A 27,681-nucleotide genomic window follows, 5' to 3' on the forward strand; every position below is an offset into this window, starting at 1 on the left:
ACTTTTTGGAGTAGCAGACCGTCCTGCTCACACTAGGGTACTCAGCCTCACTCACCTCCAAGACCCTGCCGCTGATGTACCGATCACATGTCTCACATTTGATGCCAAACTGGGCGTGGTAGTCAGACTCGCAGTATGGAACACCATCCCTGCAAGAGGAAGTCCACATAGGAGGAGGAAGTTAATAGAGTGGGGAGGGTGTCCTTGGTCAAGACTAGGAGCTTGGGAATGCTTTTCAAAATTAAACTGCCCCTCGATCTACAGGTAAAGAGAATCCGTGGGAATCTGCATTTGGCGAGGTCCCTAGGCACCGATGGAGCCATTGATCTGGGCTGTCATTTTGGGTATCTTTCCTTTTTTTCCCTTCCCCTTTCCCATGAGTTATCCAGACCCGCCTGCTTCCCTTTCCCCTAAGGTCTCTTTTGAAAAATCATTTAAGATACAACTTAAGACACCTTTTGTTTCCTGTGGAAAATATAATACTTGCACATGGTTCAGCATTCTCAAAGCACAAGGAAAATGTCTTCCCTTTCCTTCTAGCCCACCTTGGTTTCCCTTCCAGTTTCTTACAGATCCTTAAGAGTTCCTCCCTTAACCAACAATTTTATACATAACTGAGCTGATGGACCAGTACCTGACAAGAAGTTTCCCATGAGCGCTGTTTATACGCTGAGTCTCTCCAGTGCTTGGACTCAGTGAACAGCGGTCAGATTGCCAGGGGTTATTCTTCTGAATTATTTATTTATTGTTATTATCAGTCTGTGTGTGCACGTGTGTACATATATGTATGTGTGTGCATATTTGTGTGTGTGTATGTGTGTGTGTGTGTGTGTGTGTGTATGAACCCATAGTAGGCATGCGGATGTCACAGGGTAACTGTGGAGTTGGGCCTCTCTTTCCACTTTTACATGAGTTCTGGGGATCAGCCTTCAGATTGAACTCAGGTGCCAGTCCTGTGTGGTAAGTATCTATCCACTGAGTTATCTCCCCATCCCTGCTATGGTTTATTATACTGTTCTCTCTTGCTAATAGCTGGCATTTCTTGCTTTGATAATGATGCCCATGGATCACTTCATTTGCTGGTTATGGCAGCCCAGGGAGGTAGGCACTATTAATTTCCCAGTGCATGGAATAGGTAAGTAACTTTCCCAGGTCACCCTGGGAAATGAGCAAGCCCATGCATGGAATAGGTAAGTAACTTTCCCAGGTCACCCAGGACCTGCTTACACTTGAGGCTCAAACCCAGGTGCTCTGGCTTCTCCCCACATTTTCATGAGGATGGAAGGAGATGGGCTCATTGTATGCTAGGGTTTAGTTGGTGTCTGGCTCACTGCCTACTCAGGAAGGGTAGTAATCACCACAGTGGCTGTGAGAGTCGTCAAGGAGACTGTGGCCCCACTTTCTGGTGTAAGGTTACATGGCTCAGACACAGAGAGGCCTAAAGAGCAAGCCGGCTATTTCTTAATGTGGGAGTGAGGTGTTAGCATTATCTGAAGTTAAAACAGCACTTGTGTGCGAGCCCAGGAAATCTCCCTGACTCTTTCAACTTCTCTGACCTTTAAGCAAGTTCTTATTCTGTGTGTGTGACCGTGCAAAGAAAATAAGATTGTCATCTGGGCAAAGATGCCAACATAGCCTCACTTGGATTCCTGGGTTGGGGACACCTCAGGGAATTGGGAATATACCTGATTATAAACAGAGGCAGATGGGAAAGGGCACATTTATGGTGTCCTTATTAGATATGGAACATAGAGCTCTGGAGTTGTCTTATTATCCTTGTTTTCACAAATGAGCAAAGTCAGAGTAAAAGCTGTTGAGTCCATAGCCAAGGTCACACAGGCAGAAAGATTTCTGCCTTGAGCATCTTGCAATGACTTCCTGACTCCTACCACTTTGCTGCAGCAGGTGAGGGGTCCAGAGCCAGACTCCAGACACCCAGGGAGTGAGGTGGTCTAGGTTGGGGCTCCAGGATTCTGTGCTAGCCCTTACTACCCCAGGAATTCTAGTTTAGGACCAACGGTTCTTGGCTGGTGACTTCCCACAGACATTCCTTACCCAGCATGCTTAGGGAGGAATGTCTAACACTTAATGACATGACATTTAGGGCTTTCAGTGACCGTGCTTCAGTGCACCTCTACAACCGGGCACTCTGCTTCACCTGTGTATACTTTTGAGTTCCCAAAGAGGAGAGAAGCATTTAACCCATGCCTACCCTACTGCCCTGGATGGGCTAGGATCCTGCCTCCAAGGTTGTCTTTGTATTTTTACTCTTACCCATTCTTTCAAGTCCTAGCTCAAACCTTCTACAAGGCTCTCACAGACTCCGGATTCCACTTGCAGCTAGTTAGAAGAGACCCTTCCTTTCTCTGACTATCCACCTTGGACACAGTATAGGATGTGTTTGGCCAGCAGCTATTTCCTCTTCCTGGACTTTTCCTTTGGAGGCCTCCCTTTCCTACTTCAGCTTTCTAAGCTGCCATTGGGTTGGGGCCTCCCGGTTAGTGTTTGAGCAGGAATGGACTGGTGAAGCAAGGCAGCTAAATCAGGGGTAGCCATGGGACTTCTGCGGCAGCCTTTGTAGAAAGGCCTCTCTTTTTGCTAGGTTCGCTGAACAGATATTGAAAACGCAAGCACCACTGGTGATTTTCTTTGCTACTTCATCTGCCTGGGGATAAATCTAATAGAGAAGAAAGCAGAAGAGTAAGAGAAGGAAGAATGGAGAGAGAAGAAGGGAGTAGGGGAGAAGAGCAACTTTATAGTGCTGAAGACACCTTTAAGAAGCTAGTGTACCTGTGGCCTTCCCATGTCTGAGCCAATCAACTGTGGCCTTCCCATGTCTAAGCCAATCAGCTCCAAGTATGCTTTCGGTGTGTTGCACTGGGCTTTCAGTCGCTCATGAGTGACACTCATAACTCACAGGCTCTTTCCACAAACCCTTGGGGTCACAATTCTTCTGTCCACAGCTTGTCTCCCTTATTGAATGTGTTTCCACAGCAAACACCATGTGGACGGTAGCTCTACAAGCTCACATGCCCTGGATTTGGGCCAGTTGTGGGGCAGAGGAAGTATCCAGGATCAGAAAGTGTCACAGTGCTAAGGGTCATTGTTCACAGTTGCCTTTGGGGATGTTAATATGTGTACGTGGTCACTAGTGCTGAAGCCTGAAGAGAACTTGTCCAAAGCTGCTGTGTGTAAGTCCCTGGGGTTGAGTCCTCTTGCCTGATAGTTTTACTTATCTACCATCTCCTCTTGTCTCTATTAAAGCCATGCAATAACTGTATCTACTTCATGCATTGTGTTAAATGCAAGGGATATAGCTATAACTAAATCAAAGTCCCTGCCCAGGGAGGGTCAGAGAGCAAAACTGTCACTGTGCGAGTTGCTTTCTCCTTTGAGTATCTGCACCATGAGAGGTATTTCTGTTTTGTTATTTCTGCTTTGTTTTCAATTTTGAGACAGATAGGGTCACGTTATTATAGTTCTGGCTGACCTGGAACTTGTTATGTAGCTCAGTCTGGCCCTGAACTCACAGAGACCCACCTGCCTCTGCCTCTTAGTGCTGGGATTAAAAGTGTGTGCCACACCTGACCATTGGAGGTCTAATGTCATAGTCCATCCAAAGCTGTTTGTTAGTTCTTCGTGCACAGTAAAAGTTTAGTAAATGGTAAAACATTGAAAACATACACATTATTAAGACATACGTACTATGATATGTAATTATAAATGCTGGTAGCCTGTGTAAGAAATAGAGCAGCCTGAGGATAGTAACGGTGGATCGGAGGTGGGAGTGATTGTGTGAAGCCATTTCTGAGTTGGAGGCATATGGAAGGAAGGGAAGGAGCCATAGGAGAAGACCACTAGTGCATCATGGGAGATGAACACAACATGGGTAGGCCTGAAGGTAGAAAGAGGCTGGGAGGATGGCCATTGTGACTTGTGTGACTTCCAATGGATGTGATGAAGGGTGATGCTAGAGATTCTGGAGAGGACAGTGGGACAAGACTCGTAGGATGCAGAGGCCCAGGAAGCCCAGGCTGGGAGAGGGAGAGACACTCACTTGCTAATGTACTCCCCTGTGAGGATGACACTGCAGGTCTGGCATTTGAAACAGCTGACGTGCCACTGCTTGTCCAGTGCCAGGAGTGACTGGCCATGTTTAATCTCCTCTTTGCACCCAGCACAGTCTGAAAAGACAAAAGTAAGTAGAACATCTTGGATCCCTTTAACTTCCTGCTGTCATCCCATGCCAAGAGAACCTATCCTAGATGCCACTTTTCCCCATAGGTGGTCACTCTGGTGCTGCCAGTTTCCAGGGACCTTACCAGGCAAGAGGAAAGGTTGCCAGAACTCTGGCCTATAGGCAAAGGACCATGGAGTGAGGGGTAAGGAACGAGCTCCCCTGCTGTTCACCATAACCACTCTTCATCCAAGCTCATTTTCCCTGACATATTGCACCACCTAGGAGTTTGAGCATGCACCATCGCAGCCCCCATCTAGACAATGGAATTTGACCACGCTCTCTGCATGGTAACATGTGGGATGCTCTGTTTCTGGAGGTAGGCCGCTTCTTTCCTTTTCCTCTTTAGGAAGGACCACGTGGTGGTTCCTCTTCTTGGTCTACTTGACTGGATTTAGAATCCACAGAGACACACATTTAGAAGTGAGGGTATTTCTATGCTGCCCTGAGCGTGAGTGGCACCAGCCTAGGGGCTGGGACCCTGGACTGGATAAGGAAAAGAAAAGGAGAAAGCTAGCTGTCCCGGTGTCTGCATCCTCTTTTCCCGCTGTTTGGTCTACTGAGATGTGAGTGGGCGCCCACTGCCACAGCTGTGACTCGCTCCTGCTGCCACGATGAACTATATTCTCCAGGCCATGAGCCAAAAGAAATCTTTCCTTATTAAATGGCTACTTGCCATTTAATACTTGCCAAGTATCTGACCACACAAAGCAAAAACAAAAAATCCAAACCAAACAAACAACAACAACAAAACAGCGAAAGGCCATCCTTGTGTTTTTTGCTAAATCTATTTTCTTGCCCAGCCTGATGGGACAGAGCGGGGACTCAAAGGACATTTGCTGAAGCACACACGAATGACTGGATGTCACGGTGCTCAGGCAAAGGGGTGAATTTACCATGCTCATCTTTCCTTCACATGCAATGACTAGAGTCTGAAAAGACTGTCCCAAACTGGAAGTATGTTTTCGCTCCCTGTCACTGTCACCCTGGAACCAGAGCTGGGACAGAAAGCAGGTTAGAGCCCAGTGGTCTGGTCTGTCTATTGTTCAATGAATGTAGAGAGGGGTGGGAAGGGCAGGAAATAGAGCCAGCATCCAAGGTCCTTGGAAAATCCTAGGAATTCAGATATTGCTGATGAGATGGTCCACTTAAGAAGAGGAAAATGGTTACCAGGCAAAGGTTATCTGAGGTCAAACCTCCTTATTGCCATCACCACACACACACACACACACACACACACACACACACACACACACACACACACACACACACTTTGGAGCATATGAGGAGAACCATATATAGACTTGGGGGAGCCTGGCTGAACAGTGCTTAATCTGGTCCTAAAGAGAAGATGGTGTGTCTAGGAAGCGTGGTATGTTTAGAAGGCTGTGGGGAGCATCTGGGACTCGATGACCCATTTCTAGAGTCAGCTCCTACAGTATGGAATACTTGGCTGCCAAGTACCTTTAGAACAACATCACTGATATAAGCTGGGGCAGGAAGGTCTCCAACTGCAAAATGCTCTAAGCCTTCAGATAGGCTAGAGAACAAGGAGTGTGGAGATTTATCTCTTTCCCTTTCACTTTTCTGGAATCAGTGTGTAAGTCTCGCTGGAACTCCCCTCTCCCCTTGTAATAACCCATGCTCGGGGCATCATCTGTTGGGTCCAGCTGACCTGTCTAGTTTGTACCTGAGGGGGGAGTGTGGATTGAGGGAAGAAATAATCAAGAGACAAGAGAGAGTCTGGAGGGCACCCGGTGAACTTGTCTGTACCCTTTCCTCAGTTCACACCCCCCTTCTCAGATACAAACCTGGATTGGCTGGTGGGCCCAGACAGATGCTGCCCAATGTTGGGGCCACACCCTCCCAAATAAAATCGCAGGTTTCAAAATTCAATGGCTTTGGTAGTTCAGGTCACACTTTCTAGATCACAAATATGACATTTGTGTTTCTGTGGCTCCTTAAGAGGATTTAACACTTACAGAGAGGCTCCAAGTTCACAGAGCCCTTGGCCAAGTGTCCCATCCAGAACAGTAATCTATGAAATTTTTCACAGGTGGTGCCTGCTTCATGCTTCTATCACATGCCAAACGCTCAGCCCTTCTTGAGTTAGTTTGTGCTGTGCTTGGACAGACATGACTGTCAAGGGCCTGATCCTGTCACTTCCGTTCTTGAACAATCTTCTCATTTCCTCCATGATGGTTCCTTCAGATAACTAAAGGCAACCATGGTCTGTCTCTCCCTCACCCTTCATGCTTTACATTTCACTTGATATGGTCATCCATATTCGCTTGGGAACTCCATGTGACAGGCATCATGTTAGCCACAATCAAAACTCTGACTCTTCAATAAGGCTTCTTTGGAGGCTGGCTGTTTGCAGAAATGGCCACATTCCAGTAAAGGTACCATCTCTCCAAGCAACAGGGACACCTCCGAGATTGATTTAGCACTCTGAGCTGCATACAGTTAGGAGCTGGTGGAGTGGAGTGGTTGGAGTGGCAAGAAGCCGACCCAGGAAAGACTCATCTCTAGTTTCGCTCTTCTCAATGTCTTCCCTACAACCAGGTCAGTAATGCAGGCCTCACATAAGGGATTGTTCTATTTCACATTCTTGTGTTTTTCACCCATACCCCATGTGTTGCCAAACGTCTGATCTGAAGCCTGAATAATTCTCCTTTGTAGGGAAGCCTTGCTTATTCCCTTCGAGGATTCTGGTATACCCTTTATTTGTTTTCACGTTACTCTGCTGGTCTTCCTTGTACTGGCTTCCTGTTTCCTGGGAGTTTTCCTTCCTTTCCCTTCTTTCACCCTTGTCTGCTGGTGGGCATACTTCTCTGGGGGCATGTGGGTCTGGTGCCATAGGCAGGGTTGAAGGAGTCACTCCCGATCCCTGGTGTTTTTCTGAGCCAGCTGTTCACTCCTCTTGTATGCCTCTCTATTCCAAAATTACAGTCTTCAGCTGGTGGAAAACATAGTTCTCCACCTGTTCCTCTCAAACCTCTCACTTTATTATCTAAGCCTCTAGAGATCCCATGCAGCCATTTTTAGTCTAGTTGCCCACATCATCATTCCATTTAGGTCAGCAAAAGTAAGTGGGCTCCGTGAGGCACAGCGAGTTACTTACCTTGCTTTAGGCAACTAGCCTAGGAAGACAGAGCCTTTCCAATTAGAAAGACATACTCTCGCTAGAAGGGAATAGTGTGAGAGCCAGGTCTCATGCCTTAACATCAGTGTTACATTGGAAAAGTCATTTATGATCTCCGAGTCTCAGTTTTCTTACTTACAAAACAATTACTCTTATTGCCTTCACAGACTTGTAATGATTAAATGAGATATTAACTGTTCATTTATAAAAATGCCTGAATAAAAGCTAGAAGTGGTGATGGTGATACACACCATGGTAGTTTAGAGGTGATGGAGGAGTTACTAGTGATGGCAATGACTGTAATGGTGATGACTGTGGTGGTGATGGTGATGACTGTGATGGTGATGATTGTGGTGGTGTTGGTGAGGATTGTGGTGGTGATGGTGATTGTGGTAGTGATAGTAATCACTGTGATAGTGATGATGATGATTGTGGTGGTGATGGTAATGACTGTGGTGGTGATGGTGATAACTGTGGTGTTAATGGTGATGACTGTGGCGGTGATGGTGATGACTGTGATGATAATGATTGTGGTGGTGACTGTGGTGGTGCTGGTGATGATGGTGATGACTGTGGTGGTGATGGTGATGACTGTGATGGTTATGATTGGGGTGGTGTTGGTGATTGTGGTAGTGATAGTAATCACTGTGATGGTGATGATGATTGTGGTGGTGATGGTGATGATTGTGGTAGTGATGGTGATGACTGTGGTGTTAATGGTGATGATTGTGGTGGTGATGGTGATGACTGTGGTGGTGATGGTGATGACTGTGATGATGATGACTGTTGTGGTGATAATGGTGGTGATGGTCCTGCTATTGATTCTTCTTCATGAGATCTGTGAGGAGGTGTTTCTTTTTCATATGATAACATGATTTTTCCCTCTTGACAGTTCATGTCTATTTTCCTTTAAGTAAACATTATTCTTGCTTTTCCAGAATATATCCACTCTACAGAGATGAAACTTCACACCTGCATAGCTTGAAAAAAGACTGTTATTTGTCCATTTCTGTTCCCCTGGAATACTTTTCTCCAATCCTTTGGACCTGGTTTTAGTTCTCTTTATTCCTTGGGAACTAAGGAGACATTCTCTATGCCCTCTAGTCAGGGCTCCCTTGCATATGCAGTGCAGTCAGTGATATTCTTGGAGAAAATTCTTCATGGAAATTTGCTCTGTGGATCCATGGGTAGAGGCCTTTCTTTCTGCAATAAGCCAAAGACCTGGGTTCCCCTGGAAACAACTTACATGCTCACTTGTTCTTTCTTTTTTCTCTTCTAACTTTTCCTCATCTCTCTCACTGTCTCAATCTGCAAAATTATGGTGGAGACATTTCAGAATATCTCTTCTAGAACTTGTTCTAGTTTTATCCTTTCACTCAGCTGAGAAAGTCCACCCCTTGAATGAGGCCCCAGTACATACAAAAACACACAGTGCACCAGGAGAATTGACAGTGAACTCAGGACTCTCACTGCTGTAACCAAATAACACAACTTAAGGGAGAAAGTCATTTTGGCTTATGGTTTTGGATCTTTCAACCCATTATGGTGGGCCATTTGCCTCTCCAGCATAAAGGGGGTTGCTGTCCACATCCATGGTTATTAGTTATTCCTCTGACTTGTATTCATTCTAAGGTGCATTTAAACAGTCATGTTAACTTGATCCCTGTGCAGGAACGCAGCTGCGTTTTACAACACTCTTGTGAGGATGCTAAAGCATCCCATTATTTTTTCATAGCTGGGTAAACCAAGTCTCAGGGAGGCTAACAGACCACTTTGTCTGCTGCAGAAGGTTGGCAGCCTCCCAACTCAAGCTTGCTTCCCTCTGTACTTCACACATGGGACCATGGGTCTCTGAGCTCCAAAGAAGCATAAGCCACAGGACCACAGTTCTTATTCCGGTCTCCAGTCTTTTATCAAAGGGATGTGATTTCAAGGAGTTATGAAGGATAGCTGTGTGCACACTCAGTCACCCTGAGATGAAAACTGGCCAGAATAATAGATTATTCTTGAGTATCAACAAGGACACTGGAGTGTAGTGGGATATTCACTTTGTCTCCTTCTGTGGCACTGACCACACCCATTGTGGGGTGGAGCCAGGGGCAGAAGTGACCTGGGGAACTAGGTCGGAGGAGGCGCAGGAGAGTACTCTCTTGCCAGCTGCATGGGTCAGGAGGACATCCAGAGGAATTCTTGGAAGCAGGAACCTGTTGTTGTTCACCTGTCTATGTTGTGAGTTATTTCTCCCTAAATAAACATTGTTTATCCTGATCCTTATTAAACCGCAATACTGGAGGAAGAGCCCCGAACATCACATCCTGGGAACAGAACTGACTCCACTGCAAGGCAGGGCAGGTGAGGGAGGAAGCCCATTCATTGCGTCTCCCATCAGCTTCACCATGGCTAGGCAGACTGTAATGGAGCCCTTGGGAGCTGAGGGCTGCTGATGTGGAGTCTTCTTGGCTCACCCTCCTTGTTCTGATGCATCTCCAGCATGCTGACTGTGCTGGTGCCATGGCTGGCTGCCTCTGTTCCCACACGGTAATGCAGCATAGAAGGCTAATGGATTTTCATTGATTCTCTTGATGGGGCCAGCCAGGGTGTCATATAACATGAAAGATCACTGGAGCTCAATGTGGCTCAGGAGACCCAGGGGGCTGGGTCTGTGTGTGCTTGTGGGTACATGCAGTCACAGCTCTCCAAGGGCATTTGCAATGGTGATTGAAATATCTGGTCACTTGAGTGGATAGACTTCTGTAGAGTAGGAATGCCTAACGCACACTCTCAATTTGTACTTGCCCCTCAAATCTGTGGCTTGATAAAACATAAAACATTAGTACGGCATGGCGAATGCCCTTCTCAAGACTAGATTTCATTCTCAATCTTAGGAACAGTTAAGGAATTGCCCACAAAGCTCATGCAGAATGATGACACCGGGTTCAAGATGAGCCCAGAAATATGCCCTTTCACAAGCTGCTGATCCACACAGCTGACACAGTGGTCCTGGAAACAGACTCTGGGAGGCACCAGCACAGCCCTATGGGTTTATTCCCAGGATATTCCTGACTTCTTTTGTGAGATTTAACTGCTAATACTTAGCAGAGCTTCTGAAAGTTGGGAACTACTGATAATAAAACACTTGATCGACCGTGTGTTGCAGTGGAGCCCAGCTCCTCCTGGAAAAAGATCTACCCCACTAGCTGGTGAGTGGCTCTGGCTATCACTCCTTATAGCTAGGTAGCCTGCCTTCCCCTAATTGTGCTGTGGAGCTTGTGCCTGGGCTGTATGCCAACTGGGTCATGCCTCAGGATCCACTCAGGGTGGGAACCTCCCCTGCTTCCCTCCAGGACACTTGGGAGGGCAGTGCTCACAGACAGAGAGATGCCTATGGGGAGGACTCACGGCTTGGTCCACGGATCTTGATTGGCTTACTGCTGGTCATGGACTGGGAGCACGTCTGGCATACACATTCTTTACCACTGAAGGTCACCTTATCTCCAATAGGGAAAGGCTTCCTGCAAAGAAATGAGGAAGAGTCAGTTTCTCCTGTTCTGAAGATCCCGTGGCTACCGGTGACTGACAGAGCATGTGCTTGAGTATTATCTAAGACAGCAACTAGCTTTGGAGCATCCCACAAGGCAGGTGCCATTCAGAATAACAGAATCACTAACAGGATCCAGGGGGCCAGAACTGGATGAGTTGTTGGGCTAGTTATATCACGGGACAGTGGCTAGTCAGTGCTGTGGCTGTGAGCTCATGCTTCCCAGCTGTAACAGGGAGAGGCAGCCCACTCCTCACAGCGTTCGTCCTATTCCCAGGTATCCAGAGACCATTCGGGCCAATTTCTCCTTTTCACTATCTAGACAGTTCTTCAATTCCTCTTCCCTGTGAGGAGATTGTCAGTTCCCACACAGCATTTCCACCTCCTCCTGGGTGCTTATTCTGTCTCTCCAGCCAAGGGGTCTCAAGCTCGTCCATCTGCCCTCCCAGCAAAATGATAAATGACACACGGATCCCCAGCACCACCAACAATGTTAATGGTGGCTTTCACACATGTGGTGTGGGGCACCTGTCAGGGGCACTTGGAGCTTAGCCCTTAGTAAGCAGCCCCACTCTCTTTATATCAGCAACATGGGACACTGGGGAGACTGGAGAGAATTCTGGGGTGGGAATTTGGGAAACTATATTCTCATTGTCTCGATTTGTTGTTGTTTTTGTTATTATTATACAGCCCTTAGTCAGAAATTCTAACTGGTTACTCTATTTGGCAACTAACCAGTGGAAAATAATTAATCAATACTTTCTTTTCCCAAATAAAAACACACATGTACTCAAATCGTATTCTGCTTATGACTTAATCAGAGATGGCCATTAAATTTTAACACATTTGTGGGCAGGGCTGAGGTTTCCTTCATTTTGTTTCCATCTCCTTAATGTGTTGCTTGGCATGCAGCAGAGCCTGGGTGCACACTGCTAAATTAATATGTGGGCGAGAGGAAGTGGGCGGGAGGAGGCGTCCTGAGAGTGGTTGGATGACTGTCACAGTGGGGAGAGCAGGCACACTGCGGGCCAGTCACTGGACACAGGTCTCTCCATGCACCCTGTCAATCATCTTCATGAAACCAATGAGGCTGCAGTGGATTTGACCTCTATTACCCAGGCTTACACAGACGAGGCCACTTACTAGGATCATTCATTCTATCAGCAAGAGATACCACTGTGATGATGGAGGAAGTCTATCACCGACATCCTTATGCTACCTGAGGATGACAGTGTGGAAGCCTGGACCAGACAGATACTTGGAAGTCTTTTGAGGGGAAATGGAATGCCATCAAGCATGGGGTTGGGACCCTTCTCCTGCTGTCATCATAGGACAAACTAGTCCTTTAGACTGCATGTGACAAGACAGGGTAGAGATGCCAGATGTTTGAAAACCATCGCTCTACCAGAGTAGTTCATACTCAAGTTTCCAGAAACCCAGGGCCTAGTATAAGGCCTATATGCTCTGGAGCTGCCGGGAAAGACCATGTCTTCCTCTTCGCTGGGGCCTGGGTAAAGGGCCCTGGTGCCCTGGGACACTCACCGGCACAAGCTGCACACGAAGCACTTAGGGTGGTAGGTGCGGCCCAGAGCAGAGATGACCTCACCCGTGATGAAGTCCCGACAGCTATCACAACGGGTGCCATAGAGCTGCTGGTAGTCCTGGGTGCAGATGTACTCCTGGTTCTTGAAGAAGAAGCCGGACTGGGCCAGGCCGCAACCACACACTTGGAGAAACAAGGGAAGAAGCGGTGCAGGTTGAGTCCAGGGAGAACGTGCAAGCAGAAGATCCTCACTAGGGGAAAGGCTGGTGTCTGACGTTGTCATTGGGAGTCATGGGGTGGTGGCATGTCAGACCTCATAGGCCTTTGTGTCACCTGCATGAGAATCATATTGAGCTCTTCATAGGCAGATGCTGAAGCCTGGCTTGGACTCCCAGGGGCCAGGGCTCAGTTTGCACACTGCTCAGTTGATTCTGATGTATAGTCCTTGGAGATCATGGACATTGTACAGTCCTTTCAATACAATGAATTTCAAGGCCCTGAGACTCATGACATGCCACACAGCTGGTGCTATCATGAATTTGAGAAAGAATCACTCATTGAAAAAAATGCCTGGGAGCTTGCTATGTGCTTGACTCTCTACCAGGTCAAGAGCAATATGGACACCACAGGCTCCAAATCCTTAACAGGAGATAATTTGGCTTGGCAATGGGATGGGAAATGTGAGGTGTCTGGTTGGTTCTTGTTGCAGCCAATCAGCAGGGTTGGTCTGTTTGCAGGCATGGATGCAAAATACACAACCCACGAACTGCAAAGAGATAAATGTGTCTACAGAGAGAGGGTATCATTCATTATGGGAGATGGGGCCATGGGGTAGGTACAGACCGTGGGAAAAAGAAAGAAACTCTGTAAGTGTGGAGGGAGGGACTATGGGAGGATCCTTGGCTCAGGTAGCATCCAAGTGAAGCATTGACAACATGGAATGGCACAGAACACAACTGCAGGAAGCTGCCAGCCACGGTTGTGTGGGGTGGGGCAGCGGAGTCTGAGGGAGTGACGGGAAATCACAGGAAAAGACGGTTTCATCCCACTAGGAAGAAGGCATCAGTCCAGTTTAAGAAGTTCAGGTTTTGCATGTGTGGGATAGCCCTGAGCTGTTGGTTGGTGCTGGGGCTGAGGTGAGACATCCTAAAGGCTGTAAAACAATGCAGGCTTTTGCCATTACTCTCGGCTATCCCCAAGAACTTGATGACGACATCCTATTGCTGAAAAAAACACACACTTTGGTCACAGGACTCGGAGAAATCAAGCTGATATTGACTGGGAAGCTTTCTCCAGCCTGGCATTGTGTAGAAAAAAAAAAGTAGTTGGGTAAGAGAAAAACACATGGATTTGTTGGTATTCGAACAACTGAATTTATGGGGGAGCAAGCCCCACCAAAGGAGCCTTGTGTGTGGGAATACGATTGCCCAATAGGAAGTTTATTTATGAAATGAACATGATAAGTTATGGAAAGAGGCTGTTTCTCCCATGGAAATGAAAGGGTTCTGCAGACAATGAAACCACAGTAAGCAGGTGAGTGTACCAGTTTAGCTAAAACCAGGATGGGTCAGCCAGGAATTGTCCCCTTGTGTGCATCTATCTGGCCACTGTCTGGTAGCTTGGCTTCCACATAAGCTGTCTTTGGGTGGAAAGGGCTGGATGATGATACAATTAGCCTTAAGAATCATGGCTCTCTGTAAACTACCCAACAAGTGTTCTGGCCTTTGACAGGGGTTCCCTGAGGATTTTGGTAGATACAAGGCAGCTCTCTTAAGCCCAACCAGTGGTAGGGAAACCAACAGAATAGTTTCCAAGCCTGTCAATATGAGAAGCCATCTTGTAATGGGTGACATCACCTCAGTAAATACTGTTTCATTACCTAGAGTTCTGCAAAAGAACAGACTGGAAACGGGAGAGTTTTCCAGATGCCGGCAAACATATCTCGCAAGTGTTTGCTCTCTTCTGTAGGCTGGCAGCAGGCAGTGGGGGATGGACTGACTTGGGAATTAGATCACTAGGCTCTAGTCTTGTCCCTGCCATAAGTCTCTGGATGACCGTGAACTTGGCCCTCTCCTTCTGGGGACCTGAGTTTACTTCTGTGCAAACTGAAGAGGCTGATATTTTAGAACTGACCTCCTGTGGGCCCACAAGAAGAGCTTGGGGCTTTCCATGTGTCTGGGCATTTTGGATTCAGTAGGAAGTCTTGCTGGGGTAGGGGAAGGTAGGGTGGATGGTGGAGACAGTGGTGACAGGAGACCAGGAAGGGCTCAGCTTTCAGGCACCAAGAAAATTCATCCTCTCAAACAATACCTGGCCTTGGGAACAGGCAGAGGCAGAGCACAGGCTGTTCTGGGCATGCAGGTGGTAGATCAATTGCTTCATGGAATTAGTTGGGTCATGGCCTACTACCTCATTGGAAACAGCTCCTGTTTTTTCCCTTCATTTTTTTCCCTCTTTTGTTTTCCTTGCCAACTCCTCCTCCAGAGCCATCTCTCCCAGTGGAGAAAACCAGGAGGCCCTGAGAAAACTCGGAACAATCAGTTCCTTCATTTCCTCCAAGGAGCTTGAGGAGGAAGGATGCAAAAGTTGATAAGAATCTTAGGGACTCCTGGAAATACAGTAGGGAGCAGTGATGGGAGGCAAGGAGCAAACAGGGGCAGTGCAACAGATACGGATGAGGGCAGGTAAAGCCACACACGGCATGTGCTACGTGAGGAGCTGGTGAGAATGAGTTCACCCGGGTAGCCAATACACACACACACACACACACACACACACACACACACAGTCTAATGATTTAAAAACACAGTCAATCACTTGGGGCTGGGGAGATGCCTGGTAAAAGCCGCTGTTACCCAGGCAGGAAGATCTGAGTTTGGTTACTCAGAACCCATGTAAAGCTGGCCCGGTGGAGCACATTTGTACATTTGTAATCCTTACAGCAACATGGGAGGTACAGACAGCTGACCCGGAGTATGTAGCAATGGACAAGAGATCCCATCTTGAACAAGGTAGAAAGTGAGGCTGTCCTCTGACCTCTACTTGTGGAAACTCTCTCCCTCCCCCACCCAGGTAAAAACAAAACTAAAGCAGATCATATGGCTGTACAGTAAGAAAGACAATTATACAAACTTAGAACTGCTTATCGAAAATGCAGATGAACGTTACCTGTGAACACATCAACTGGAAGTAGATCTCACACAGCCACAGCGTGTGCCAAAGAGAGATGCACTATTTTGCTGGACTTTTGTCTGTGGTCCTTGTCTACATCTCAGGTGTTGCATAATTTTAAAGTTCCCTGGCTTCTCTGTAGCTCCTTTGTAAGGTGAGGGAGCTAGCTTGTTACTATGGAGATATCAGGTGTGTGAGTCTGGGATCATACCAGAGAAATCAAGATGTTCAAGACTAGATTTTATAAAATTTCAAGATTGTAGTTAGAAGGACCTGGAGGACAATGTAATTCAATATTTAAAATGTTTTAATTGTGACATATATAACACAGAGAAAATGCACTGTACAGTTTAAAGAATAATTAAAATGTGTGCACATGTGTCTGTACCTAGTTTTTTAACTAGGACATTCTCAGCACCTGAGGAACATGTCTGCTGCTCCATGATAGTGATAGTGCCCCCTTCTCACATGGTCCCTGATCGGGTGTTTATCATCCTTATGGCTTTCTTTGTAGGTTTACCATTTATGAACTATCCACACATAAAAGAACATTTAGAATGCCCTGTATATGAACTCGACATTGCCGGACCCTTCTGCATGTACCCTTCTGAGTCTGTGCAGTCTCTGGGGGGCTGTGTGTTTAAGTCACATGAGGACGATGCAGCTGCAGAGGCTGTTCCGCTGCTGAGACCAGCTTTGGCAAGTGCTGCACTTATGAAAAGCTGCTGCGAGCATCATTATCTACCCTCTAGGTTTTTATCTTTTTCTTAATTGATGTTCCCACCAGCAGACCCCAGAGATCCTCATTACCACCAATACTTGGGGAGACCTGATTTGTGAATGTGACACCTGTGAACGGGTATCGGAGTGTGACTTTAAACTTGGAGAATATTTTCAAATGTTTACGGGCCATTTGTATTTCCTGCTCTTTTACTCACTGGAGCTTTTAGTGGTGTTTTGTCTATCTCTTAGGAATGAATCCTTTTCCCTTGTGCCTGCTGACACCTGTGGTCCTAGTCTTCTCATTTTATGTTTTCCGATGAAGTCCCATCCTCAGACGTTTTGTGCCGGGGAGTGAGAAAGGGTTTATACAGTTTACTGTTCTAGGTTACAAGCCATCATTGTGGAGAAGTCAAGTCAGGTGCTCAAGCGGCACCACGTCCATAGTCACATCCACAGTCAAGGGCAGAGAGAGTAAACACACCTGCTTGCTTGTGCTTATTACTTGGGACAGAGTATTCAGCGAACTTTCTTCACTCTTATACCATCCAGGATCCACCCAAGAAATGGTGTCTCCCACATTCAGGGTGGGTCTATCTACCTCAACTATCAACCAAGACAACCCTCGTAGAAATATCCACAGGCCAACCTGATCCAGACAATTTATTTGTCACTGTGACCCCCTTCTAAGGTGCTTCTATATTGTGAGAAATTTACAGTGAACAGTACCCAGAGCAACAAGTGTTTGGAAGATCCTCAGCTGTGAGCTTTATCATTGAGACCCTGGTGCACAACCTCAGTTGTTAATTTACCATTATTTTCTTTATGTCTTGAATACTCTGTATCACATTTAAGAAATGCTTCTCTACTCTCAAATCCTAAAAGGATGCCTTGATGTTGTTTTCTAGAAGTGTAGTTGTACTGCTTTTCATATGGCTGTGGTCCACCCATCTGGAATGAATATTAGTGAGGGATATACAGTAGGGATTCAATTTCCCCCACATGGATAGTTAATCATGTCTGTGCTGTTTATGAAGCTGCTTAATTGTTCTCCACTGACCAGCAACAGACCTGTTTCCTTATGTGCTTTGTTCTGGTTCTATATTCAGTTCTGTGGCCTATCTACCAGACCTTATTCCAAGACCCTGTGTATCAGTAACTTACACACTGACAGTAAGCGATGATGGCTAGGCCCTTGGCTTTGCTGTTCCTCCTTAGGGACATGGACAATCACAGACCTTTTGCCAAGAATTTAATTTTAACAGACTCCTAATTTCCATGGGAAACCTTATGGAAGGAACTAGAATTGCTCTGAATCTATAGTTTATCCAGTATAGCACTGTCATTATAAATTTATGTGAAGTATGTATTTATTTATTCATTGGTTTCTCAAGACAGGGTTTCTCTGTGGCTTTGGAGCCTGTCTTTGAACTAGCTCTTTAGACCAGGCTGGCCTTGAACTCACAGAGATCCGACTGCCTCTGCTTCCTGAGTGCTGGGATTAAAGGTGTGCACTACCAATGCCTGGCTTAAATTTATTTTAGATATATTTGATTTTGTACGTATAAGTACGTGCATGCCTGCGTACTGTGTACCATGTGTACACGTGGTGCCCTCAGAGGTAAGAAGAGGGCATTGGATCCCCTGGAACTGGAGTTACAGATGGCTGTACAGGTGCTAGGAACCAAATCCTGGTCTGCGAGAGCAGGAGGTGCTCTTAACCACTGAGCCACCTTTCCAGTGGGTCACCTGTCCTCTAAAGTTCCCTAGAGTTTGGGCTTTGCTGGCTGTACCTTGTGGCGCTGGTTAACCTGCTCCCCTCTTTACACGTCTGTGGCTTGATAGTCTAGAAATGCCATTGTGCTTTTATGTTCATTGTACTTCTATGGGTTGGGGTGAGAGTGTGGGGAGAATTGGCTATTGACTGCCACTGTCTTGATACATCACTTCATTGGAGCTTTGCAAACTTAAGATAGTCTACTTATCCAGTTCTTTGCTACTGACCCCCACCTCTTTCTTTTGCAAAAGAGTTTTAACTAAAGATCCAGTGGTTCAATATCTTGGGGAGCTACAGGACCACTCAGCTTTTAACATTTTAAAAACTAACTTCTAGTAAGTTTCATTTTGACAGGATTGATTTTTTTTTGCCCAAGTTTTAAAATATATTATTCTAAACTGTTGATAGCATGTCTTGTTTTCACTATAACAGCACTCGTAGTATCTTCCTATTTTAACTTTAACTTTGCCCATTTGTGTACTTCTTTCTACTTAAGTGCTTTCTTTTTCAATCACTTTGTCTATTTATCTTGTATTTGAAAAGAACTCACTTTGGTTTTGTTGATCTGTTGTTTTCAGAGGAACCTACCATGTTCCTCCTGTTGCTTCCCTCGTACTCACCTTGATTTTCAAACTTTTAGAATGGGGTATTTGGTTAACTATTGTTCAAATTTCTTTCTGTTGTGATTATTTAAGGTTATATGCTTTTTCTGAGTATTACTTAATATTCTCTAATATAAGTAGTTTATACATCATATAGTTATCTCTTGTCACTGCCAAACATTTTCCATTAAGATTTTGCTAATCATTGCATGTTACACCTCTTTTCCTCCATGTTGGGGTCCCTTTTCTTCTGCCTACAGAGCACAGTCCAAAATTTCATTTAATGAGGGTCTGTTGAAGCAAAATTCAGCTTTTGTCTAAAACTGTTCTTTGAGCAGTCTTTAATGACACACAATTCCATGTTATAAAGTTCAACTATTTAAAATGCATAAATCAGTCATATTTAGTATGCTTTAGTATACTGAAATATGGTGTACAAAATACACTATAAATCCATTAAAATCAGTACTTATATTTATTTCTTCAACCTCTTCCAACCAGTAATCTTGCTTACTCATATATGTAGATTGAAATACATATTTGTGATCGGTTTCCCACATGTTTCAAAGGTCCATTTACATTGGAGAATGTATTTCATCCCTTTTTATTGGTGCATAATATCCTATTGTATAGACAGAATGTATTTTATGTATTAGTTGATCAGCTGATGGATGCTTGATATTCTCCCTTTTCAATTACTATGAGCAGTACTGCTATGAACATCGTGCATGATACTTCGTGTGAAGTATTTTCTCTTCTTTTCTCTTGCATGTGTGTATGTGTATGCATTTGTGTATGTGGAGGATCTAGGTACCCGTGTGCATGGCACAGGTATGGAGGTCACAGGACAACCTTGGCTGTTGGTACTTAGTTGCCTTCTAGTTTTTGTTTAGCTTGCAGCTTTTCCACAAGGCAGGCTAGCTGGTTCATGAGCTCCTAGGAATCCACCTGTCTCCACTTCCCATTTTACCATCACTTGGATTAACTGCATTTTACATGGGGCTGGGAGATCCAGTTTTCACTCTGTCAATCATCTCAGCAGACTCTGTTTTTATTTTTTTCTTAAAATGAAAAACCACCTAGGAGTGGAATTTTGGATTCTAGGCTTAACCTTCTGAGGAACTGCCGGACAGTCTGTAAGATAGCATCATTGTTTATATTCCCACCCACAATACACAAGGTCGCAATGCCTCTACATCCTCCACACTTTTATTGAGCTTTTCTGATTTTAGCCATCCTTTGTATGAGAAATTGTGTGTATTGTGGTTTGATTTGCTGTCTTTGGGTTCTAATGATTTTGAGCATTTTTATTTGTTTATGGGATATTTACATAACTTTTTTGGAGAAATGCCATTTCCTTTGCCCATTTTGAAATTAGGTTATCGTTATCATTACATTGCAAAAATTCCTTACATAGCTTAGACACTGTTTGATTAGATATCTGATGAATAAATATTTTCTTTCATGTGGGCTGTTATCTGCTCACATTCTTAAGGGTGTATTTAAGCCAGGCATGGTAGCATACTCCTATAATCCCAGTTCTTAGGAGGCAGAGTCAGATGGATCTCTGTGAGTTCGAGGTCAGCCTTGTCTAGATAGTGAGTTATAGGCTAGCCAGGACTTCAAAATGAGACCTTGTCTCAAAAAAGAAAATAAAATAAAGGGTGTATTTTGAAGCATAAAATTAAGTGTTTTTAATTTGCCTGTTTTTCCTTTGCCGAGTCTCCTTTCAGTATTGAGAAGCTGGTGCCCTGCTCAAAGACACAATGGTTTATTCATCTATTTCTCGTTAAAATGTTACAGTTTAGCCCATATGCTTGTCTTTGAACCATTTTGAGTTAATTTTTATATGTTTGTAAGAAACAGTCTATTTACTGTCTCTTTTTTGTCTCTGAATATTCAGTTTTCCTAGAACCATTTATAGAAATATTTGCTTTTCTCTATTGAATTATCTTGGCACCCTTATTGAAAATAAACTGGCCATAAATATAAAGGTTTATTTCTGGACACTTGATTCTACTCTCTTGATTGCTATGTCAATCTCTGTGCTAGCGCCACACTGCACGTTTATTATATTTATTAGTAGCAAGTTTTAATTGTGAGAAGTGTTGGGTCCTCAGTATTCTTTTTCATTGTTTGTTCTTTGTAATTTGTTATGAATTTTGTGGACTGATTTATGCTGTTTCAAAATGCTTATGCCGAAGCTTTACCCTCCACTTTGATGGTGGTTGGGGATGTAGTTGTCCTATGATAATTAAGTTTAGGTTTAGATGAGGTCTTGAGAATAGAGCCCTGTAATGAATGGCATTAGATTCCTTATAAGGAAATCTCTCTCCCCCCCTCTCTCTTGTCTTCTCTGTGTGTCTCTCTCCCCTTTCACCTTCTGTTTACCATGTAGAGACAATGTTACTATGGTGGCTATTTGCAAGCCAGGAGTCCAACACATCCTGAGTCTGTACTATTGTACAGAAATGCCAAAAAAAAAATTCTGTTTTTAAGCCACCCAGTCTACTGTATTGTTATGACAACTGGAGTTGACTAGACATTATATTATTTTGACCCAACTGAATTCAAGCTATCTTAGCAGCATTGCAGTCTAATTCATGAAGATAGGATGGCTTTCTGTTTGCTTTAGTATTTTCTAGTTGTCATATGTTTTTTTATGTTTTGTTATATTTATCTGTATATATTTACTATTGTAAGTAGACTATTAAAAATGTATTTATTGTGTGTTGCTTGTGCGTGCATTTACAGTGCATGTGTGGAGATCAGAGAACAACTTGTGGGAATCAGTTCTCTCTTTCAGCCGTGTGGGTTCCAGGGATCACACTCAGATTGGAAGGCTTGTTGGCAAGTGCTTTTACCCACTGAGCCATTCCACTAGCCCTTGGAGTTGTTTCCTCGGTTTTACTTAATTTTTAATAGTGTTGGGATTTGAACTTGGGGCCTGTGTATACTAGACAAGTGCTCTACCACAGAGCTATAGACCTCTAGCCCTCTCAATTTTATTTTCAATTGTTCATTGCCAGTGCACAAACATGCAAATGGTTTGGAATATTGATCTCATGTTCTGAACCATTTTTGTTAGTTCTACTAGTTTTTTTTTTCCATGCATGACATAGGTTGGGTTATACATGAGATTGTGTTATCTGCACTGGGGACGTTTCATTGTTTCTTCTCAACTTGTACACTTTTTAAATTTAATTTTATTGCCTAATCCAGCATACTATTAGGCATTAGTGGAGAGATCAGATATTCCCATCTTGTTCATTATCTTACAGGGAAAAATTCTGTCATTCCCCAGCTTGTATGATGTTTTATGTGGGGTTGCCTTTGTTCTAGATAAATGGTTTCTATGAATACATAATCCTACTTCAACAAGTAGGGTCCCCCCCTCGTCCCAGTATATGAAAGAACATCCTTCTTTCATGGCTTGCTTGTTGATATTAAAGCACCAACTGGCATCCTATTTACCATCCATACGCAGATGACCTGTCTTCTATTTCTGGTTCTTTTGAGATTACCTCTTTATCTTTGATGACCTGAGGTTTCACTCTGATGTATGTAGGTTGCTTCTTTTATTTTTCCTGCAGAGATTTATCATACAGTTATAGATAATGTACATTCTAATATGTACTCTCCATTGTTTCTGTCACCTCTCTTCTCCATGATTTGCATTTTTGTCTCTGAGTTACTCATTTTTCTCATAAAGCCGAGTTCTTTCCAAAAGAATTATTATTTGCTTTTACTATTTGTCAAGTATGAATCTACATTTTAAATCTTTGACTCTGGGAAACACCTGAACTGATCTGATCTGAGTCAAGTTGGAAGCGTCTTGCCATTCCCTGCTCTCCTATATCTTTTTGAGTAGTATCAGTTACTGAAGAAACACTTCACAGTGAACCCCTATCCTGACTGGGAAGCTTGCAAGGTCCTGGCTACCAGATTCAACTGGAGGAACAAGTTGAGACTTAGTTGTAATGATGTGACCCCAAGCAGAAGGGCACCACTGAGCATGTACCGTATCTTATACCTTATCCAGCCTTGCTCTGTAACAATCCTTGAGCACTCCTCCTACTCTTCCTGACTCAGCCTCAGGCTCTACCTTTTACTAGTCATTTTACTACCAGTGCCTGCAACAAAGATGGAGAGCCATGGGCCACTCCATCACCCAAGATGGCCTCCTTGATGGTCAGCGAGCACAGCTGTTTTTACTGGGGCTGGATAGTGTGGGTCCAGGTGGGAGTCTTTCTGTGACAACCATAGCCCCCTGGCTCCTCAAAGTTCTGGAAGCATTAAGCAGGCTCAGCATCTGGGTATCAAGGTGGAACTGGTGTGTCCCACAATGAACCAATCTCCAAGGGTTCCTGGATCTCCAGGGAAGGTGTCTTGCAGACCCTTCAGAGCCACATCTGAGACCCTCACCTGCAGGTGGCTGGCTGTAGCTGTCTTTGTTCTTTTCTGAGAGGGCCACATCCCCAAGGCTGGTCCCAGACTTAGTGCAGCGGAGGATGACCTCCAACTCCTAGTTCTCCTGCCTCCCTGCTCCCATTTTGGACTTTTGTTTTATTTTGTAGATTTTTGTTTCTGGCCTGATATCTGGAACTTCTGCTTCTCAGGTGCTAGGCTGCTCGCTACCGTAAGATGTTTCATTGTTTAGATTTTTTTCCCCCTACTATTAGATTTATTTTCATTTAACATTCATTTTATTTTTGGTCAACCCCCTCTCCTGTGAAGTTTCATGCACCACCTTGCCCTAGAGTTAGTTTTTTTTGGTGTATGTCTGTCTGTTTATTAACACTTATCAACTTGCTTTGTAGGGATCTGTTAGATTTTCATTTCTACAAATGGCATGTTGAAAATAAAATTATTCATAGAAATTAAAAATATACTTTGACTCATAAAATGAATACACAATATGGGTATCCTCTGTGAATCATGTAAAGGATTCAACAGTTTTATAGACGTTTCAGTCTCTTGTACCCAGTAGGCAAGCTTCCTTGCTATTTTCTTTGCTTTTGTTTGAGAGCCATTTTTTCCCATCATGCTCTGTGAGTAGGCCTTCTGTAGGGCCTCTGCTGTATGGTTTCCTATTATATCCCAGCTTTGGTGGCTCTAGCATGGCATGGTTTTCTCCACGATCCGCTTAGGCTTTGCACAAACCATTGGGATGAAATCTGACACTGGCTGTTCCTCTACCAACTCCCCTGACTGTTTCTGACCTCTGCCGGTTCCTTCCTTTTATCTCAGCACAGTAGCGTGTTGAAAGAGTTGCAAGAAGCACACGCAGACATTTCAGAATTCTAAATGAGGAGTCTATTGAAGGCAACGAATCTCCTTACTTGTTAGTGAAGGAAACTCAAATCCTGTCATTTGTTTTACCTCCAAGCAGCTGACCTAGAAATATTCAGAAAAAAAATAATGGTCTATTTTCCTCCTTAAAATCTCCGTCAAAGGAGACTCTATAGTCTCCTTGTGGGGACTGTGCAGGCGGCCAAATGATTCCCTTCTCTGCATTCACACCCTTGAGATCTGAGGCTTCAGATTTCCCCAGCTAAGGCTTGAGTCTGGGTTGGCTATTGGCTTGCTTTGTCAATAGTAGGACATGAACAAGTATGGCCCAAGCTGGGGTGTGAAAGGTCTTGATTACTGAAGGGTATCTATCCTCTTGTGCTTGGAGATCTGACACCATCACATGAAGGAGGCCAGGTCAGCCTGCTGGAAGTGAGAAGCCATGTGCAGGCACTGGTGCATGCTTATGTTTTGTTTTGTTTGCTAACACTCTCTTCAGAAAATTAATTGCAGCGATACATGACACATCTCTCCCTTATGACTTCTTTATTGTTTTTATTTTCTGTCCTGCCCCAATTTCTGAGATGTAAAAATGGTCACTCACCAAAATACTTGTATAGCGCAAGTGTACTAAAGGCTTTGCCAATTCTCAATATAAATATAAAATTTAAACTGCACAAATTAAAATTATTCTATATATGCTTCTGTAAATAAATTGGAGAATATGAAATACATATTGCTCAATTACAAAGCCCAGTTGGGTCATAAAGAAAGGAAATTAGAATTCTTTTCTGTGGCAAGGGAAGCTGATCTCAGATATGTGAGACTGAGGTGATTATTGGTAAGAAGAGAGCTGGAAGTTCCCATTGACCATAAATTCAATATAAGCTAATGGGAAGAACTGAGTCCTTAAGAAATCAAGTCAGTATGATTTCCATTGACAGAAACATAGTGCTTGCTGTGTCTGTCTGACCTTGAGAACTGTAATGTATTCTGGGGATCGTGATTTAAGCAGAATATTGAGGACCTAGAATGGGTCAAAGAGCAAGCTTCAAGATAATGCCATAGGTGGGAGTCATTTCAAACGGGGCTCAATTGGAGCACCTGTGATATAATTTGTCATGGGAAGACCAGGCTATGGGTATCCACAGGGCAGTTACAGGGAACAGCAAACAAAAAGTACACATCAAACTTCCAGAACATAAACTTGGGATCACCAGGTGCAAGTGACAGGTTCTAGGTCAAATTCACAAGCAGTCCACCATGGCAATGGCTGCTCTGTGAATTTGGCAGCCTGGAGGCAGAGATGGGAGATGCACGAGGAGAGGTGTTTGTCAGCACCCTGGAGTGGGCGACAGAACTCTTTCAGAGGAGCCCCTCTCCCTTTGTGCTGTAGCTATCCTTTCTGTTTGGGAACTATGAGCTAGCCTTGGCGTAGGATGTAGGGCACTGTGAGTCAGCTCTATGTGGGTAAGCTGTAGGAACAGAACATCTGTTTCCAAATGGCAAACCTTAGGAAAGTCACGCGAATCTTCTTTCGTTAGACTTCCTTGTTGAGAACTGCCCATACTGTCAAAGAACAGCTGCACATCTCAAAGCCAGACTGGGTTTATCCATGATAGCTTAAACCATCATTCACTCTCCAATTCACTGACAGTCACAAGCAGCAGTCTTTTCCAATGTAGAAGCTAGCCTTGAGGGCTGGAGAGATGTCTCAGCAGTTAAGAGCGCTGGTTGTTCTTCCTGAAGACCCTGGTTCAATTCCCAGCACCCACACGACAGCTTATAGCTGTCTGGAACTCTAGTTCCAGGGGATCTGATTCCCCTGTACATACTTGCAGACAAACAAAACAAAACAAAAAACCCAATGCATACAAAGTAAAAAATAAATAAATGATTAAAAAAAAAAGAAGAAGTTAGCCTTAAGGACTGCCCTCTTTTCCTCTCACATCCACTCATTCAGCCCTAATCTCAATCATCTCCACATCACTCAAGAGCGAGTTCTCAGAAGGAAGTGCTGGCCTTTACAGCTGTCTCAACAGTTTGTTCTCCCTGTCCCTAGGCACGTACTGGCAGGGAACAGCCAAGGATCTGAGAAGGGAGCTGAGGCACGGCCTCCTACCTTGACAGGTGAAGCATCTGATGTGGAAGTGGTTGTTGTGGACACGGACTACTTCCCCTTTGCAGGTGTCTCCGCAGCGGTAGCACTGGATGACATTAGCACTGCCCCGGGGACTGTAAGGACTCTGCTGGTAAGGAACTGTAAAGAGAAACAAGAGATCACTGTCTAGGAGGCTCTAATTCTTTGAAAAGTCAGCTGTAAGATATCATAATCTTAACTAGAAGAATAAAAAGTAGGAAGGGTAGAAATTATAACTCCACCACACTAAAGCCCCCAGCACATTGCCGGACTTAGGTCCTGAACAGCTCTGAGATGAGTCCATGTGCCTCCTCCAACAGACAAAGACTCAGCCGTGCACATAGACTTGCCTTGCAACAATAGAAGCCAGATTGCTAAATAAAGAGAAATGGAAGAGGAAAGAATGTGATCATGTGCTTCAGGAGGCCTGGGCCAAGGTCAGATACAGGACAGGGGGCCTTTGGCATCAGAAAGGAGCTGGAAATGCACTATTGCCTGATGCTGCTCTGATGGAGTGATGCTTTAGAACAAGGTTTTAGTCATGTGTATGATATTGCACTGCCAGTCCCGGAAAGCGCATACTGCCACGTATAGTATAGGATAATTAACAATGATAATACATGGTTGTTACTCATTTTGTGTTTCCTGTACCATATGTTTTATTGTTATTCTACAGTTCAAACTCCTTAAACTGTGGGCCAATGCCTCATTTGGGTTCATATAAGCAAGTGGGGGAGGGTTGCAAAAAAAATCTGGCAACAGTAAAAGATTTCTAAACATGCAGCATATATATAGATATATACATATATATATATATATATGTATATATATAATTAAATGTGTTGTGAATCTAGCCATTCCTGGAAGCATTCACCTTCACCCACATTGTATGGTGGGACTTACCCGCAGCCTTGGTTTTGAACAAAGATGCTATGGGTACTTTCCCCTGCTCATGACCTCATACTATACATTACTAATGAACACTGCCTCAAACACCTTGGCTCAGATATTAGATCATTGTGTGCTCTGAGCTACAGTGGTTTTATGGATCTACTAGGTTTTCTCCTCTCATAGAAACACAATAGTTTAATTACGGAAAACAAAGACTTCTGCTTCTTTCTGATGATCAGGTCTGAGCATGTTAGAAGTAACTAAGTGTATCGTTGGGTTGTATGGTGTTAGAATGCCTGATTTTAAAAACTGGTGCTTGAGCTGTTCACTTGAGTTCTGTAAAGAAATTGTTAAATCAATTTTGACTTTGAATGGAGGCAGAATTTCCAATGATTTCTGAAATGGCTCTAACAATACTTTCACAGTTTTATAGAACATTATGCCAAGTACCACTATCAACATTGGGCAGTTCTGGAGAGATCTAGTAATGATTAATCTTCTCTTTAGACCTGCTTGTGATTACTTTTGAGTTCTACACGAGATGTAGTTGGTTCAACTACCCTAAAATCTTGGAATTGAATAATAGGTACCTGCCTAGATCACAAGACCTCAGGGTTGAAATGAT

At 44.2% G+C, this 27,681-nt stretch overlaps 1 protein-coding gene across 8 annotated transcripts in view; it reads right to left on the bottom strand.

Moving 5' to 3' along the window:
* The window catches only part of Ablim3 (actin binding LIM protein family member 3), a 114,702-nt gene that overhangs the window by 43,971 nt on the left and 43,050 nt on the right, over positions 1–27,681 (bottom strand). For all 8 annotated transcript variants that reach the window (XM_051201135.1, XM_051201134.1, XM_051201141.1 and 5 more), the window contains 5 exons: positions 26,148–26,285; positions 12,463–12,646; positions 10,782–10,894; positions 4,058–4,184; positions 56–149 (listed from right to left, as the gene is read on the bottom strand). In XM_051201135.1, the coding sequence (XP_051057092.1) occupies positions 56–149; positions 4,058–4,184; positions 10,782–10,894; positions 12,463–12,646; positions 26,148–26,285 (656 nt within the window). The remainder of the gene's footprint in view (positions 1–55; positions 150–4,057; positions 4,185–10,781; positions 10,895–12,462; positions 12,647–26,147; positions 26,286–27,681) is intronic.

The sequence above is a fragment of the Phodopus roborovskii genome, unplaced genomic scaffold, assembly GCF_943737965.1.
Source record: "Phodopus roborovskii unplaced genomic scaffold, PHOROB, whole genome shotgun sequence".
NCBI classification, from domain to species: Eukaryota; Metazoa; Chordata; class Mammalia; order Rodentia; family Cricetidae; genus Phodopus; species Phodopus roborovskii.